The 15,214-nt window shown below is 43.6% G+C and overlaps 1 protein-coding gene across 1 annotated transcript in view; it reads right to left on the bottom strand.

Moving 5' to 3' along the window:
• The window catches only part of Lmbrd1 (LMBR1 domain containing 1), a 76,311-nt gene extending 61,379 nt beyond the window's left edge, over positions 1–14,932 (bottom strand). The window contains 3 exon segments of the mRNA NM_139189.2: positions 1,068–1,128; positions 8,408–8,584; positions 14,785–14,932. Of these exon segments, the coding sequence (NP_631928.2) occupies positions 1,068–1,128; positions 8,408–8,584; positions 14,785–14,844 (298 nt within the window). The 5' untranslated portion in view covers positions 14,845–14,932.
• Between the last annotated feature and the right edge of the window lie 282 nt (positions 14,933–15,214).

Genomic DNA, 15,214 nt, shown 5'->3' with positions numbered 1-15,214 from the left:
CTAAAATGGTTAAATTAAAGTTCAGTAAGTTTCTTTTAAAATATCATTCATTTTCTTGGTGCTGGAGAGAAGGCTTGATGGTTAAAAGCACTGTCAGGTCTTCCAGGGGTCCTGAGTTCAATTCCCAGCAACTACATGGTGGCTCACAAGTATCTGTAATGGGATCTGATGCCCTCTTCTGCTCTGCAGGTGTATTATAGACAGAGCTATCATATACATGAAATAAATAAAATGAAAAATACTAAATCATTCCCTAAAGGCCAGCAAGACTTGGCCCCAACTGTCGGCCAGTTCATAAGGAGAACAAACCAACTGCCACACGTTGCCTCTGACCTGATAGGAACACTGCAACCCTCACATGCCCCAAGACACAAGCAAGCACACACATACAAACAAAGGCAGAAAAATTTTTAAATGATTCCATCATTAAAATTTCCTAGGTGTTTTTCACTTTCCAATATAATGTACTACTAAACTCTAGGTCAACATCTTGATTTACTGATTTTTTTTTAAAAAATGACATCTCTTTCCTAAATATATATTTCTACCTTTTATGAAGCCTCACTCCAGGGGCAAATCAAATGAAGGGAAGCATGTAGGGGTCCCTATCAGTCTTTCCGAATCTACTAGTGGAATGGGAGGAGGAAGAGACAGAAAGAAAGCGAGCCACCATGACCCATGGGTTAGCAAAGCTCTGCAGCTCTGTGAGGCAGAAGGAAGCTTGTGGTGGGGACTCCTTGGGTGCAGTCCTGTCAATGTTCATCAGCAATTAGCACAGGAATGCATGAAACACAAGTGTCTAATACATGGCACCAGTGTGAGAACATGCTGACTTATACAACACACAGACTTCCAGGAACTCTAAACGCCCACAAGAAGTGTTACAAGGGAAACGAAGGCAAAGTCGGTTTAAAATGTCTTAGAATATTAAGAACATATGCATATTATTTATTCTTTGTGTGCAAACTATAATTTCATACTTGATATCAATTAAAGAGTGTGCATGTAGTTTTACTTTACACTTGATTGGCAACCAGAATAGAAAAATGAAGCTGACCGATACTTACTATAGTAGCCATACAGAACTGTGTTCTCAATCTGTACAGTGACATTGGCATTAGCCCAGTCCTAGGAGAAAAAGGAGACAGTAACTATCTTAGCTTTAGCAATAATTTGTATCACATGCAGAGTTAAGATTTGGTACGACTGAATATTATCTGTGGGGCCTGTTAGTAGATCGAATAAAGTATGGTCTCTTCAAGTCGTGACAGGAACTCCAGGTATGAGTTCAGCCCAGAGGAGACCATGGAAGAATCGTATTTTCTAGCTTGCTCTCCACAGCTTGCTCAGCCTATTTTCTTATATACCTTGGGACCACCTGGTCGGGGGGTGGCACCACCCACGGAGGGCTGGGCCCTCCCACACCAAACATTAAAAAATGCTCTATGGATTTGCCTACGGACAACCTGATGCAGTCAACTTCCCAGCTGAGAGTTTCTCTTCCCAGATGACTCTGTGTCGAGTTGACAGGAACTGATCAGCACAGTGACTGCCACAAGTGTACTGTACCTTTGTTAAAATCACCTAAAAGCTACCTGAAATGCCTCTGCATTCCCATCTGTTACTTAAATTGCTAAACTCAAAATATAATTCAAATTCATCGTTTGCATGGAATAAAATCTGTACACTGCTGAGACAGAACCTAGGGTATAATGGCAAGTAGACATTCTATAATAAGTCATTTGACAACAGACAAATGTCAAGAAAAAAAAGGGAGATAAAGTACCACAATGTTATTATGGGAGCCTTCCACCTACCCAGGTCCCACAACTTAACATGCTGTAATAGCCACTGTAGCCGTGAACTGTAGCAGAAAAAAATTCCCATATTAAGCACAAGATAAGCACATTCTGTGTTAAATCTAACATAAAGGTAATCTGACTAGACCAATAACAGTATTAATATATTTAAAGTACTGCCGAATGAATGACTGAAGGACTTTAGGACTCTTACTAAGTTCTCTGGCAACTGAAAAGCATAGCTTCCTTTTCCCAAGCTGAAGCAGCTGGGTAGGAAGGAAACCAGCTTAGGGTGTTCAGTAGTCAGAATATTCTATCACCCCATGAAGCGCTTATAATTGCTCAGCTCAAACTCTTTGATACCTAGTTTATCTGGCAAGATTATTCTGTCTGCCCCAGAGCAAGACAGAAACTGAGGTATAGGTAAGCTTACATCCCAGTCAACTCCAGCCTGCACCTTTGATTTTAATTAAGAAGGGCTCTTTATACCAAAATATATTCAGTATGTTTGTTTAAAATAAAAAAGCAACAACACTAACAACAAAAATCTAGAGGCAATCACTGCTCAGAGGAAAGATGAGAAAACATATCATCATAAATTCTTAATAAAAATACCATGTAAATACTAAAAAACTAAGGTCTTTATTAAGACCTTTAAACATGACAGAGTACTGAAATGGACAGGAGACAGAAAATGTAGCAACCAACAGCATAAGCACACTTACCTTCTATCTTTAAAAACAATGACAGGAAAACATCCAAACACAGAGAGAGACTGAAACTGTGAATAGGGCCTGACGCCTACTATGGCGAAGCATGGAAGAGTCTATGGACCAGGAGAACACGCTGTCTTGTTGTCCTAAGTACCCACTGCTGACATACCCACTGCTGAAGTACTCACTGCTGGAGTACTCACTGCTGGAGTACCCACTGCTGAAGTACCCACTGCTGAAGTTCCCACTGCTGGAGTACCCACTGCTGGAGTACCCACTGCTGGAGTATCCACTGCTGAAGTACTCACTGCTGACATACCCACTGCTGGAGTACCCACTGCTGACGTACCCACTGCTGGAGTACCCACTGCTGAAGTACCCACTGCTGAAGTATCCACTGCTGAAGTATCCACTGCTGGAGTACCCACTGCTGGAGTACCCACTGCTGAAGTATCCACTGCTGGAGTACCCACTGCTGGAGTACCCACTGCTGAAGTACTCACTGCTGGAGTACCCACTGCTGAAGTATCCACTGCTGGAGTACCCACTGCTGGAGTACCCACTGCTGGAGTACCCACTGCTGAAGTATCCACTGCTGGAGTACCCACTGCTGGAGTACCCACTGCTGAAGTATCCACTGCTGGAGTACCCACTGCTGGAGTACCCACTGCTGAAGTACTCACTGCTGGAGTACCCACTGCTGGAGTACCCACTGCTGAAGTATCCACTGCTGGAGTACTCACTGCTGGAGTACCCATTGCTGGAATACTCACTGCTGGAGTACCCACTGCTGGAGTACCCACTGCTGAAGTACCCACTGCTGAAGTATCCACTGCTGGAGTACCCACTGCTGAAGTACCCACTGCTGGAGTACCCACTGCTGGAGTACCCACTGCTGAAGTATCCACTGCTGGAGTACTCACTGCTGGAGTACCCATTGCTGGAATACTCACTGCTGGAGTACCCACTGCTGGAGTACCCACTGCTGAAGTACTCACTGCTGAAGTACTCACTGCTGAAGTACCCACTGCTGGAGTACCCACTGCTGAAGTACCCACTGCTGAAGTACTCACTGCTGAAGTACCCACTGCTGAAGTACCCACTGCTGGAGTACCCACTGCTGAAGTACCCACTGCTGAAGTACCCACTGCTGAAGTACTCACTGCTGAAGTACCCACTGCTGGAGTACTCACTGCTGAAGTACCCACTGCTGAAGTATCCACTGCTGGAGTACTCACTGCTGAAGTACTCACTGCTGGAGTACCCACTGCTGAAGTATCCACTGCTGGAGTACTCACTGCTGAAGTACCCACTGCTGGAGTACTCACTGCTGAAGTACTCACTGCTGAAGTACTCACTCCCCACTGCTGGGAGCCCCGCTGCTGGGAGCACTAACAACTGGAGTACCCCATGCTAGAAGTTCCCAGTGCTAGAGCACCCGATGCTGGGAACACCCACTGCTATGAGCACCCGATGCTGGAGTACCCACTGTTCAGTACTTCACCCACTGTTGGAGCACCCAAGTGAAGAATGGACAAAATTGTACATGTTGGCTCCGCTGAACTGGGCTCACTAGAGATTTCTTACACAAGGTACAAGATTTAAAAAATGTAATTAAGATGACCAAATCAGGGGTTGGGGATTTAGCTCAGTGGTAGAGCGCTTGCCTAGGAAGCGCAAGGCCCTGGGTTCGGTCCCCAGCTCCGAAAAAAAAAGAACCAAAAAAAGATGACCAAATCAGTGAAGTAGAGGATATATTTGTATTTGTTACACATCATACAAAGCCTCAGCGTTTTCCAGACGGCCCCTGAGAGTAGTGTTGTCCTCAGTGAAAATGACTTAAAAGTTAGAACTTGGAAATTCCACAAAAGCACAATTTCAAAATATAAACTAAGAATAGAAAATATAAAAGTAATTTAAGGTCAAATATTCATTGAAATGTAACATCTTTTAATTTAGTGGGTTCTGTCTGACCAATTTTTAAGACAATAGGCCAAGCTGTTATTTTTTTAACTACAAATTTGTATAAAATAAATAATAGAGCTCAGGACTATTCGTGCATTTGCCTTTATGTATTTCCATGCCCCCGAGTATCTGATGTACTGTGGGGAAGACTTACTTTAGAAAATCTTCCTTCTATGCCTTTATTATGTTTTATAAACCCTGGCCTCCCAAAGCAGAAATTAATGGGAACTTCACTTATTTAAACTGCAGAGGAATGGGTTACAATCACCAAGTAGGACTAGAGACTAATAAATTGGAATAGTTCAGAATTCCACAGATAGAAGACAAAGATGGTCCCCACAGCACACACATTCCCTGTGCTGTTCTTCACAAAGACTTGGAACCTCTCTATCTGACCGGAAGAAAAACCCAACTCTCCTACTCTCAACCCCACCTCAGGAAAGGGATTCTAAGTCAGGAGAAATTCCTCTCTCTATGGGTATCTGGCAATGTCCTGGGACATTAGAAGCTGGGGTAGAGCAAGGGAGTGGCGGGGAACAGTGCTACAGGTACCTGGCATAGAAGAATCAGAACAATGATTATCCAGGGCAAAGAGTCATTTACAGTTACGTCTCACAGTCTGAATCTAAAATATATATAAAGACACAAAATTAATATATTTAAAACTGACCTTTATCTGTATTTAAATTTAGGCCTCTCTTCTTTCAAAGTATCCACACTACTTTACCCTCAACTCTTTTGTTAGAGTAGCAACAAAAGCCCACTATGGAAAAACTCCTGGTCAAGAGAAGAGAGTCTGGGTGGAGACCTAACATCCTAGTTAGACAGGGGACTGTCCCTAAGACAGTGGACACCTTAAGCAGACAGAATTACTACTTCTTTGTTGAGATACTTATGATGGTTTGCATATACTCTGCCCAGGGAATGGTACTATTAGAAGGTGTGGCCTTGTTGGAGTAGGTGTATCACTGTGGTCGTGGGCTTTAAGACCCTCACCCTAGCTGCCTGGAAGTCAGTCTTCACTAGCAGCCTTTAGATGAAGATGTAGAACTCTCATCTCCTCCTGCCCCATGCTTGCCTGGATGCTGCCATGCGTCCACCTTGATGATAATGGACTGAACCTCTGACCTGCAAGCCAGCCCCTATTAAATGTTGTCCTTAGAAGAATTGCCTTCCTTGGTCATGGGGTCTGGTCACAGCAGTAAAACTCTAAGACAGAAGTTGGTACCAAGTACTGTGGTCCTGATGTGACAGGACTAACTATGCTTTTGTTTGGATGTGGATTTTGGGACTTTGGATGTGGAAAGCCATGGAATGTTTTAAGTGGGACTTATGAGCCATCCTAGTAGGAACATGGAAGACTGTTGCTGAGAGTAGACCTGGCCCAAGAGGTTTCCATGGAGAAGAATTTCAGTATGTGGCCTACTGACTCTTTTTGTGGTATTTTGGTGAACAGTGACTGCTTTTTACCCTTGTCCGAAGAGTCTGCCTGAGAATAAGGCTAAAGAGATTTAGATCAATTGCTTTGAAAAAGGAAGTCTCAAAACAGCCTAGTGTAACTTCGGTTGTGTGGTTACTAAAGTTCACTTATGAAGAGTGTTTTAATGAAAAGGAGCAAGTTGAGAAAGGAAAAATACAAAATATACATTCAAGTATTAAAGGCACACCAGGAAGTAGAATGGAGCTGAATCCTGTGTTCTAGGAGAGAGCAGATTAAGGGAGTGGATCTTTGGGGCAAGATCCTCACCCAGCTAACTTTAGTTCCAGGCACGGTGGTAAACACCTTTAATTCCAGGAGACAAAGTCAAGCAGATTTCTGAAGAAAAGCTTAAGTGCAGACACTAAGGAAAGCAAACTAGAACTTTAACCCAGAGTTCTGCCCCTGACCCACAGTCCAGTCAGTAGGAAAAGACTTCAACTCTTGCTCAGGAATATAATGAAATCTCCCAAATTAAACTAACACAAAAGGGATAGAGCTGGCTGGTAATTGAGTCCAATTCCTAACACTGAAAACAAACAAAACCCAGAGACAATGGCTCCAGACTAAATTTTTTTTTTCCCAGAGCGCTCTACCACTGAGCTAAATCCCCAACCCCCTCCAGACTAAATTTTTAAAAAGAAAAATAATTATGATCCAGAAAAAGATGAGTAATTTAGGCATGGGTAAAAAAAATCAGCAGTATATAAGTTCATAAGCTCATAAAAACATTTACTTTAGAAATTTGCAGATGAAAACATTCCCCTATGAGTTTTATATAGTTTTATATAAAAACTCTACATGAAAACCTAAAATCCAATCTCAGTTCAAACAATAATTACACAAGAGATAATTACATTGCTTATACTGTATTAGAATACTTGTGCATATTTGTATATATATATATATGTGTGTGTATATAATATATATATTAATTTCACAGGTTGCAGAGAGAAAAACATCCTGGAGTTTGTAATTATGTACTTCCTAGATTTCATTATACCACTTCTAAATAAAAACACCCCAGCATCCTCATAACGTCAGAGTCATTTATCTAAGAAACAGCTGTATACCCAGACTCAATCAGTGAAAAACACAAAATACAAATTAAACCAAAACCAATGAAGAGAGCTGCAGACCAGTGGCTAAAGTGCTGAAATGTGTGTTTCTGGAAGGTTCATCTTCCCCCACAACAACAAAAAAGAAAAAGACCTCTGGAGGCAGAGAGCAGAGCTTCAATCTCTTTTATATTTTCAGACTGAGCCTGATTTTTGGTTTTTGTTTTGATTTGTTTTTACCCATAAAGCCATGGATAGTCTAACTACCTCATAGGCTGCTTGTGAGTCAAAGGAAGGCAATGTGCGTAAACACTTAACATACAGTGCAGTACAGACACAACCACCTCTACAACAGTACACCGTCTGGCACGCACTAAGACTCCATCCATAGAGTTTGCTCTATAGGAAAAAAAGAAATTTTAGTTTCTGCACCTGTCAGAATATATCCAAATATAGCCACAAAAATGTTATCAATTGTTGGTGTCATTTAGTCCACAGTCAGAGGATTATTAAAGAAGTACACATTACTGAAATTCAAAAATGACTACTTTACTCAAGTATCATGTGCCAGACACGACATTCAGTACCTACTTCACAGAGGCTTAATTAAGCTTATAAGGAACAAGAAATTTGTAAAATTGAAAGAGAACATCTTCCAATCTATGCCTTTCCTTTTTAAAATGAGGAAGCCAGAGTACAGAAAAGATAAGTAACTTGGCCAAAATTACTCAGCTCAGCCTAGCAACCTTCCATACCAGAAGACTATGAAGTAAATTCTGTTGGCCATTAACAAAAGCCTTCCTAAATCATTTATTTGTGGTATTAATGGGAATAAAATCAAATATGCTGCAAAGGACTTATAAGAAGCACAAAAATAAGACCTTTTAATGAAATATTTTCACATTAACAAAATGGCTTCTGATACTGGCTGGGTTGTTGGACTGATGACTCTTATACAAGGTAGTTGTCTGCATCTTGTCTACCACTGTGTGTATTCATTTCTCTATTTATTTATTCCCAGACTGGAGAACACAGGCCTGGAGGGACTGCTCGGTGGGTACACATGCTAGGTAGTTGTGAAAGTGGCGAAAGCTGAGTTTAAGTTCTTGGCAGCTGCAGGCAGGCCAAGCATGGCCACCCATGCCTACAGCCTCAGCACTGAGCAGGTGGGGGTGGAAACCGATCCTGGCCAGAGGTCTCTGCCACCCACCAGCCTAACCTAAAGAGAGGAAGATGCCCGGTGTCCTCCTCTAGAACCTCAGGCCTATGCACAGGTACACTCGCACTACAGAAGAGACAAAGAGTTAGAAGACACTAACACTCACTGGTCTGTTACGTGAGATGCCTGCCCAGTACCCACAGGGAAGAATAATCGCATAGCACGACACTACTTACCTTGAATGTGCCATTTTGATTTTTCATGTAAGAAACCAAAAATATATCCACTGGCAGGAGCGCTGATGTGATAAGCGCGACAGCCAGTGAAAAAATGGCTGTCACAGTGGAGACGACCTCACTTTCCCGTTGGCTCTGGTATTTACGAACGTATACCCAGCAAAAGGCCAAAATAGCCTGAAACACAGCAAAAAGAAATACCTCATTACCTTATCCATTCTTGAACACTAACATCAATGTGTATTGGAGTTTATTTGGGCAAAGGATCTTTTTACACATGCTAAGGAAAACCTTTATTAATTTGCACAAGGTAGGATGTTAAAGCCTACTTATGAGCACAATACAACTTTACCTCAGTGCACACACCTTATGAATCAGTGCACGACTGCATATACCCTCACCAAACGTCATTAATAGTTACTCACAATGTCATTCCCCAATGTATCTCTCCATTCTAAAGGAAATATACCTGGTGTTCTTTCCCAATCTTATGGCAAAGCATCACAGAACAGAACATGGATGGAAAGTGATTTCTGCTCTGACAACCCCCAGATGCCATCCACCTGAAGGGTCACTGCTAATTACCACACAGAATCTGTAATCCAAATGTTAAGGGCATTGAAGAAAAGTCAGCAATGAAAATAGAGTCATGCATTTAAATTTTCTAGTGAAAACCATGCCCAGAAGAAAAGGAGTTGACATCTGTAGTTAAGTGACACTATTGGGACCTCTCTAGTTACTAACAAAGATCAGAGGTCATGCATGATTCTGCATTGTCAGGGAGCACTGGAATCATACAGGGAGGGCCTGCTGAGGCCGGTCTCCCAGAGCTTCAGAATGAGAGGCCCAGGTGGGCTTTGAACATCTCCGTAATGGATAAGATCATGGCGGTACTGGTCAGGTACTGTATTTTGAATTCCTATGTTCTATTCAATGGTAGAAGTTGCAGACACATACTAGTGGTCTCAGCACTGACTGTGAGGCAGACTTATCTTTAAATACCTTTAAGCATCTCAACTCTGTATCAAGTCGTCAGTTTGTAAGAACCCTCCAAGCACCACAACTAGATGTTAGAGAAGTCTAATGTGAACGGTAAAGACCAGTGCTCTAAACAAGATCTGTTACAGTGCTGAGGAAACAAAACAAAACAAAACAAAAAACAAAACAGTTTGTACCGTCTGCCTAGTTCCAAATCCTACCACAATTAAGATACCAAGAATGGTTCCATTACAATTGAACATTTTGATTTGTCCTACAGTAGATGACCCCACTCTACATTCACAGCCATTAACCACCACCACCTGGGGTCGGTAACTACCACCAACTATAACCACCATCTCCTGGAGTCTGTAACCACCAGGACCTGGGGTCTGTAACCACCAGGACCTGGGGTCTGTAACCACCAGCACCTGGAGTCTGTAACCACCAGCACCTGGGGTCTGTAACCAGCACCACCTGGGGTCTGTAACCAGCACCACCTGGGGTCTGTAACCAGCACCACCTGGGGTCTGTAATCACCAGCACCTGGGGTCTGTAACCACCAGCACCTGGGGTCTGTAACCACCAGCACCTGGGGTCTGTAACCAGCACCACCTGGGGTCTGTAACCACCAGCACCTGGGGTCTGTAACCACTATCACCTGGGGGTCTGTAACCAGCACCACCTGGGGTCTGTAACCACCAGCACCTGGGGTCTGTAACCACTATCACCTGGGGGTCTGTAACCAGCACCACCTGGGGTCTGTAACCAGCACCACCTGGGGTCTGTAACCAACACCACCTGGAGTCTGTAACCAGCACCACCTGGGGTCTGTAACCACCATCACCTGGGGTCTGTAACCAGCACCACCTGGGGTCTGTAACCACCATCACCTGGGGTCTGTAACCAGCACCACCTGGGGTCTGTAACCACCATCACCTGGGGTCTGTAACCACCACCACCACCTGGGGTCTGTAACCAGCACCACCTGGGATCCGTCCCTACAGTTTCTGTCATTTCTAGTGTCACTGTGTATGCATGCTACATCTCAGCTTTTGAGTTTGGCTTCTTTCACTTGGCTCAATGCATTTGAAATCCATCAAAGTTAAACACCTGTCCCACACAGTACTGCCATTTCAGCACTGTCATTTACAGAAAGAAAAAAATTAAGTTTAAAGAAGCTAGATGTTAAGCCAATAAATAAAACCACAACAAAAACAAGGGGTAAGCTCGAACTCTGGTTTAAATGTTCACTATTTTTTTGTTGTTTTAAGAAACTTCTTTCTCATAAAATGTTACATTAACATGCAATGAGTGTTTAAAAGTGAATTCAAAATTCTTGTAAGCATTCCTCAAGTTTGTTTTGAACTCATCGGAAGCTGAGCCTTGTCTATCTGTACTTAGCAGCACTTACAGCAAAGTTCAGCACATTCTACACCGACTTAAAGGAAGAGATATTGGCATTTTTACCAAGCTGGAGGTGATAGGTATCACAGAGGAAGCATGCATTAACCTCAGAGAGACAAATTACAAGAGAACCCAGGCAGAATCAACAAGCAAGAGGTTTTATCTTTTTTCCTTTAGGTTATACTTCGGATGACAACAGTAACTATATCATCAAGACAAGAATAGAGGACAATAAAGGACTTTCCTAATGGGTTTTCAAGATTAGCCTGGGGGTTGTGTAGTACATGGCTTAGGGGACACTAACTGCTTCACAAACAGCATTGTTAAATTAGCCATTAAGAAATAGTTAATAGCTACAGAGTAACACCTCAGAGCATTTCATTTTCTTTTAAAAAGCTATTATTAAAAATCAAGGAAAGATTTTAAAGTAGTTCCCTGACTCTTTCCAATTTGGACTTAATTGTTCTGGGCATTTGGAATGTTAATACCTCCCTAGGTAGTTTTAATAAGTGGCCAAGGTTAGGAACCAACGGGGCATAGGAAAGAATCCTAAAGAGTTTTGTCAAACTAAGCTGCAGAGATGTTTCCAGGGAGCTTGCTAAATGGCGGACTACTTGGGTGGGATGGAGTGAGGCCATAGATTGTGGAGTTCTACCAGATCCATAAGCAATGCCCACAAAGAACACGAGTAAATCTGCTTTCCAGATATGGAGTAGCCTCTGTAGTAATGAAATGGGCAACTGAAAGGTGGCGTGAGGCAAATTACTGAGGATCTGGGAAACTCAGTAAGGTGCCTACATTTAGCATAGCAAACAGATTAAGAGAGAGCATAAGGCACCAACTGCAATTATTCTGTAAGTGGCACAGGAAACTAAAGTCCGTATTGTTTGTCCAAGATTATAAACCAATAGAGGGAACAAGTATTTCTTAATCTTTTCATGCACTACTGGCATTAGTTCTCAAAGTATGAAGTCCCCAGACACTCTGTTTCTAGGACAATTTTTGGGTAGTCAAAAGTTGAAAACTATTCTCATAATAACGTATCATTTGCCATTGTGCTGGCTAACCTTATGTCAACTTGACACACAAATGATGCCTCCATCAGATCCAGCTCTAAGGCATTTTCTTAATTAGTGATGGATGTGAGAAGGTCCAGCCCATCATGGGTGGGGCCATCCTTGGGCTAGTGGTCCTTAGTTCCATAAGGAAGCAGGCTGAGCAAGAGGAACAAGCCATGAGGAACAAGCCAGAAAGCAGCATCCCTCCATGGCCTCTGCATCAGCCCGTCTCCAGATTCCTTCCCTGCTTGAGTTCCTGTCCTGACTTCTTTCAGTGAAGACTAGTGCTGTGGAAAGGTAAGGTAAATAAACCCTTTCCTCCTCAAGTTGCCTTTCAGTCATGGTATTTCATCACAGCAATAGAAACCCTAACGAAGACAGCCATTTGACAGAGCGGTTCTGACATTTGGGCACATGTTTATAGAGCACTTCATGGGGGGCAGGTTAGGGGGACACATGGGGACTGCTGGCATATATTATCATGAAACAAGACCCTAACTCCCCTGGTGTTTGCATTTTTCACCACCACACACAATTCTAACAACAGCAGCAGCAGAACTACTTACTACTCTGTTTGATGAAACAATAATTCATTTTATTAAATTTTGACCCGTAAGTTTTGAACTCTGTTCAGTAAGATAAAAAAAAGTATGCATAACGGCTCTATACCAAAGTGTGATGGTGGTTACCAGACAAAGCCCCTTAAAACTCTTAGAGCTAAAAGCCAATCTTCCTGACAAAACGGCCGTCTTTATTTGAAAAACAACTGACACTGAAGTGACTTAGAACTTTGGTTTTTAGTGGAGCATCTCAAATGAGCTACAATGAAATATCACTTAAAACCTACAGAGGGTTTCACCAGCATAGGTGTTGTAGCCAAAGCTGAGCTTGCTCCTCAGAGCAGTAAGTGGAAGGAAGTGGTCCTCGGGCCTCCACCCACACATTATGCTGCACTCTCCCATGCGTGAACACAAGCACAGGCACCTGCACTGACCCCACCCCTGCCCCTAGACCAGTACACAAACCATACAAATGAATAAGTAGAGTGTAACTTCAAACCTCAAGCTTTCAAGTGACAACTAGAAATTTCAATATTTAGAAATTCCCAGGGCATTTCTGATGAGATCTGTGTGGATTTAATAAGGGTAACATGTGATACTGCACAATTCAATGTATCCATGTTTAGGAGATGAACCTCACTAGTTACTACTAGCTCCCGAGGAGCAGAGAGAGTTCAGGTTGGACTAATGGCCTTAATGTAAGGGACGAATATGTCCACTGTTTTTAGATTGCACACAGCCACAGGACCTGAAGAAACTGGTACTTGTTGGCTTTTGGTGCAATCACAAACAACAAAACCAGCTATCAAAACAGTCCTCTACTTCTGACTAGATTTTGTACACAGACTTCAACCAAAATAACTTTCTTCAAGACTGAACGAAAAGCAGACACGAATACAGCTCCTTTCTAATAAGCCAAGCACTAGGCAGAAAGACAGTAATTTAATTTTTAATAAATCATGTTTTCGCACCTCGCAAATGTACTTCTGTACTCTTGGGTTGCTCCTGATGCAACGTCACAAGCTATCCATAGGCTACTTTTCCACTGGCACTTTCAAAAGTAGCCTCTCCCAAGTCTTATTTCACTTACAAATCATATTTTCTCTTCCAATGCTTAGACTCTATGTTCCCCACTTACAATCAGTCCCCTCTTAAAAAGCCATGTATGTTTGGTTTGCATCCTCCTAGGTAAAACTACTGTGTCCACAATAAAACTACTATATCCAAGGTGAAATTGCTGTGCTTTAAATGCTTTTCCATTAATCAAGATAGTCCAACTATACTTTCCTGCTGGTTACATGCTTATTTTTCTCTAATCAAATGGGCTGGAAAAGCCAGTGAGTTCTCCTAGTATAGGTCTGGACAGCTTTGGAGAGGCCACCGATAACCTCTGGGATTTCCCACTCCCTCCAGGACACAAGTTAAGCATGGCCCAGGGCAATGGGATTTGAGAAAGTGAAGGGAGCATGCCAATAGGGAAGACTGAGTTTAGGATCCCTGAACATGCTAAGCAAGTGATGTACATGTGTGTGTGTGTGTGTGTGTGTGTGTGTGTGTGTGTGTGTGTGTGTCCCTGTTAAAAAAAAATGAAAAACTTGACTAGTTGAACATACTACGCAAGTGTCAGTCCAGGGAATCTGAAAAACCACATCTGTCAAATGACTTTCAAAATGCAAACACTAAGTAACCATAGGGTTAAAGTCTTTGTAGAATTGGGAAGGATTTGACAATGTGAAATGTCTTAAGAGAAGCAAACTAAACTATGTCAGAAAGTAATAACCAGGCCACGTTGGGTGATGACAGTTAGATTTTGTGCAGTTAATGATCAGAGAAGTCTGGAAATGCAAGCACCTCAGTTCAGACAGGTAATAACCTCCTGCCTGGGGAAGGTGCTCCACACCGTTCTAAGTGGAATGTAATACCTAGAACGTGACACTCACGTCATCAAAGCAGAATCGCACAATGGGCGCGGGGAAACCCGAGGTCTTACTACCCCAAAGGCTGGAGCACAAGGTGGAAAGGAGGCATTTAGAAAAATAAACAAGACTATGTCAGCGCTCAGGAGCCTGGCTCAGAGGCGGCGAGCACTCCAATCATAGCCGTCGTCACGCCTTTCTCCACCCTCATGAGGGTCGCTCGTCCCCAAACCCACCCGCCAGCCACATTCTCTGACAAGAGACCGAAGCTGGCTGAAGTTAGGAAGGAGACCTCGGAGGATCAGCACCTCCCCACCTTCCTCAGGGGACCCTCGCGAACCCAGCAGAGAGCAGGGCGGGCAAGGAGGGTCCCCGGACTCGAGAGGCCAGCGCTGACCCGCCCTCCTCCTCCTCCTCCCACCCCCTCACCCTAGGAGAACTCGGAGCGACTCCCCTACCAGGAGCAAGAGGCCGAAGATGCACCAGCCGATCACCAGATCGGCAGCCGCCGCCGCCATCTTCGCTTCCGGTCCCGATAAACCCAAAGGGGAGGGGAGGGAAGGGACGGGACAGGACCAAGAGGGACCCGGAACTGCGCAGCCTAAAGGTTAAAGGGGCGGAGGGGCGGAGCGGAGGGTTGCCAAGGAGACCCGGCCCGCGAGCGTCCCCTGGCGACCAGCCGAGCCGGGGCGAGACGCACCAGACGCACCGTGACGTCACCACGCTGCCCGCCCACGCATGGACTGCGTGCCACCTGACCTCGCTGGCACGCTAAGAGCTTTACCAAGGCAGGACCCTGTCTGTGCCTCTGAATGTCGAGTGAAATGTATGGGTTTTCATTGCTTCCACAAACAAGGTTTTGATCCCATAATGCAATCGGAAGTCATC

This window comes from Rattus norvegicus, chromosome 9 (assembly GCF_021556685.1).
Source record: "Rattus norvegicus strain SHRSP/BbbUtx chromosome 9, alternate assembly SHRSP_T2T, whole genome shotgun sequence".
Lineage (NCBI taxonomy): Eukaryota > Metazoa > Chordata > Mammalia > Rodentia > Muridae > Rattus > Rattus norvegicus.
Note: the sequence above shows the minus strand (reverse complement) of the source record. Positions and strands in the feature narration are given on the sequence as shown.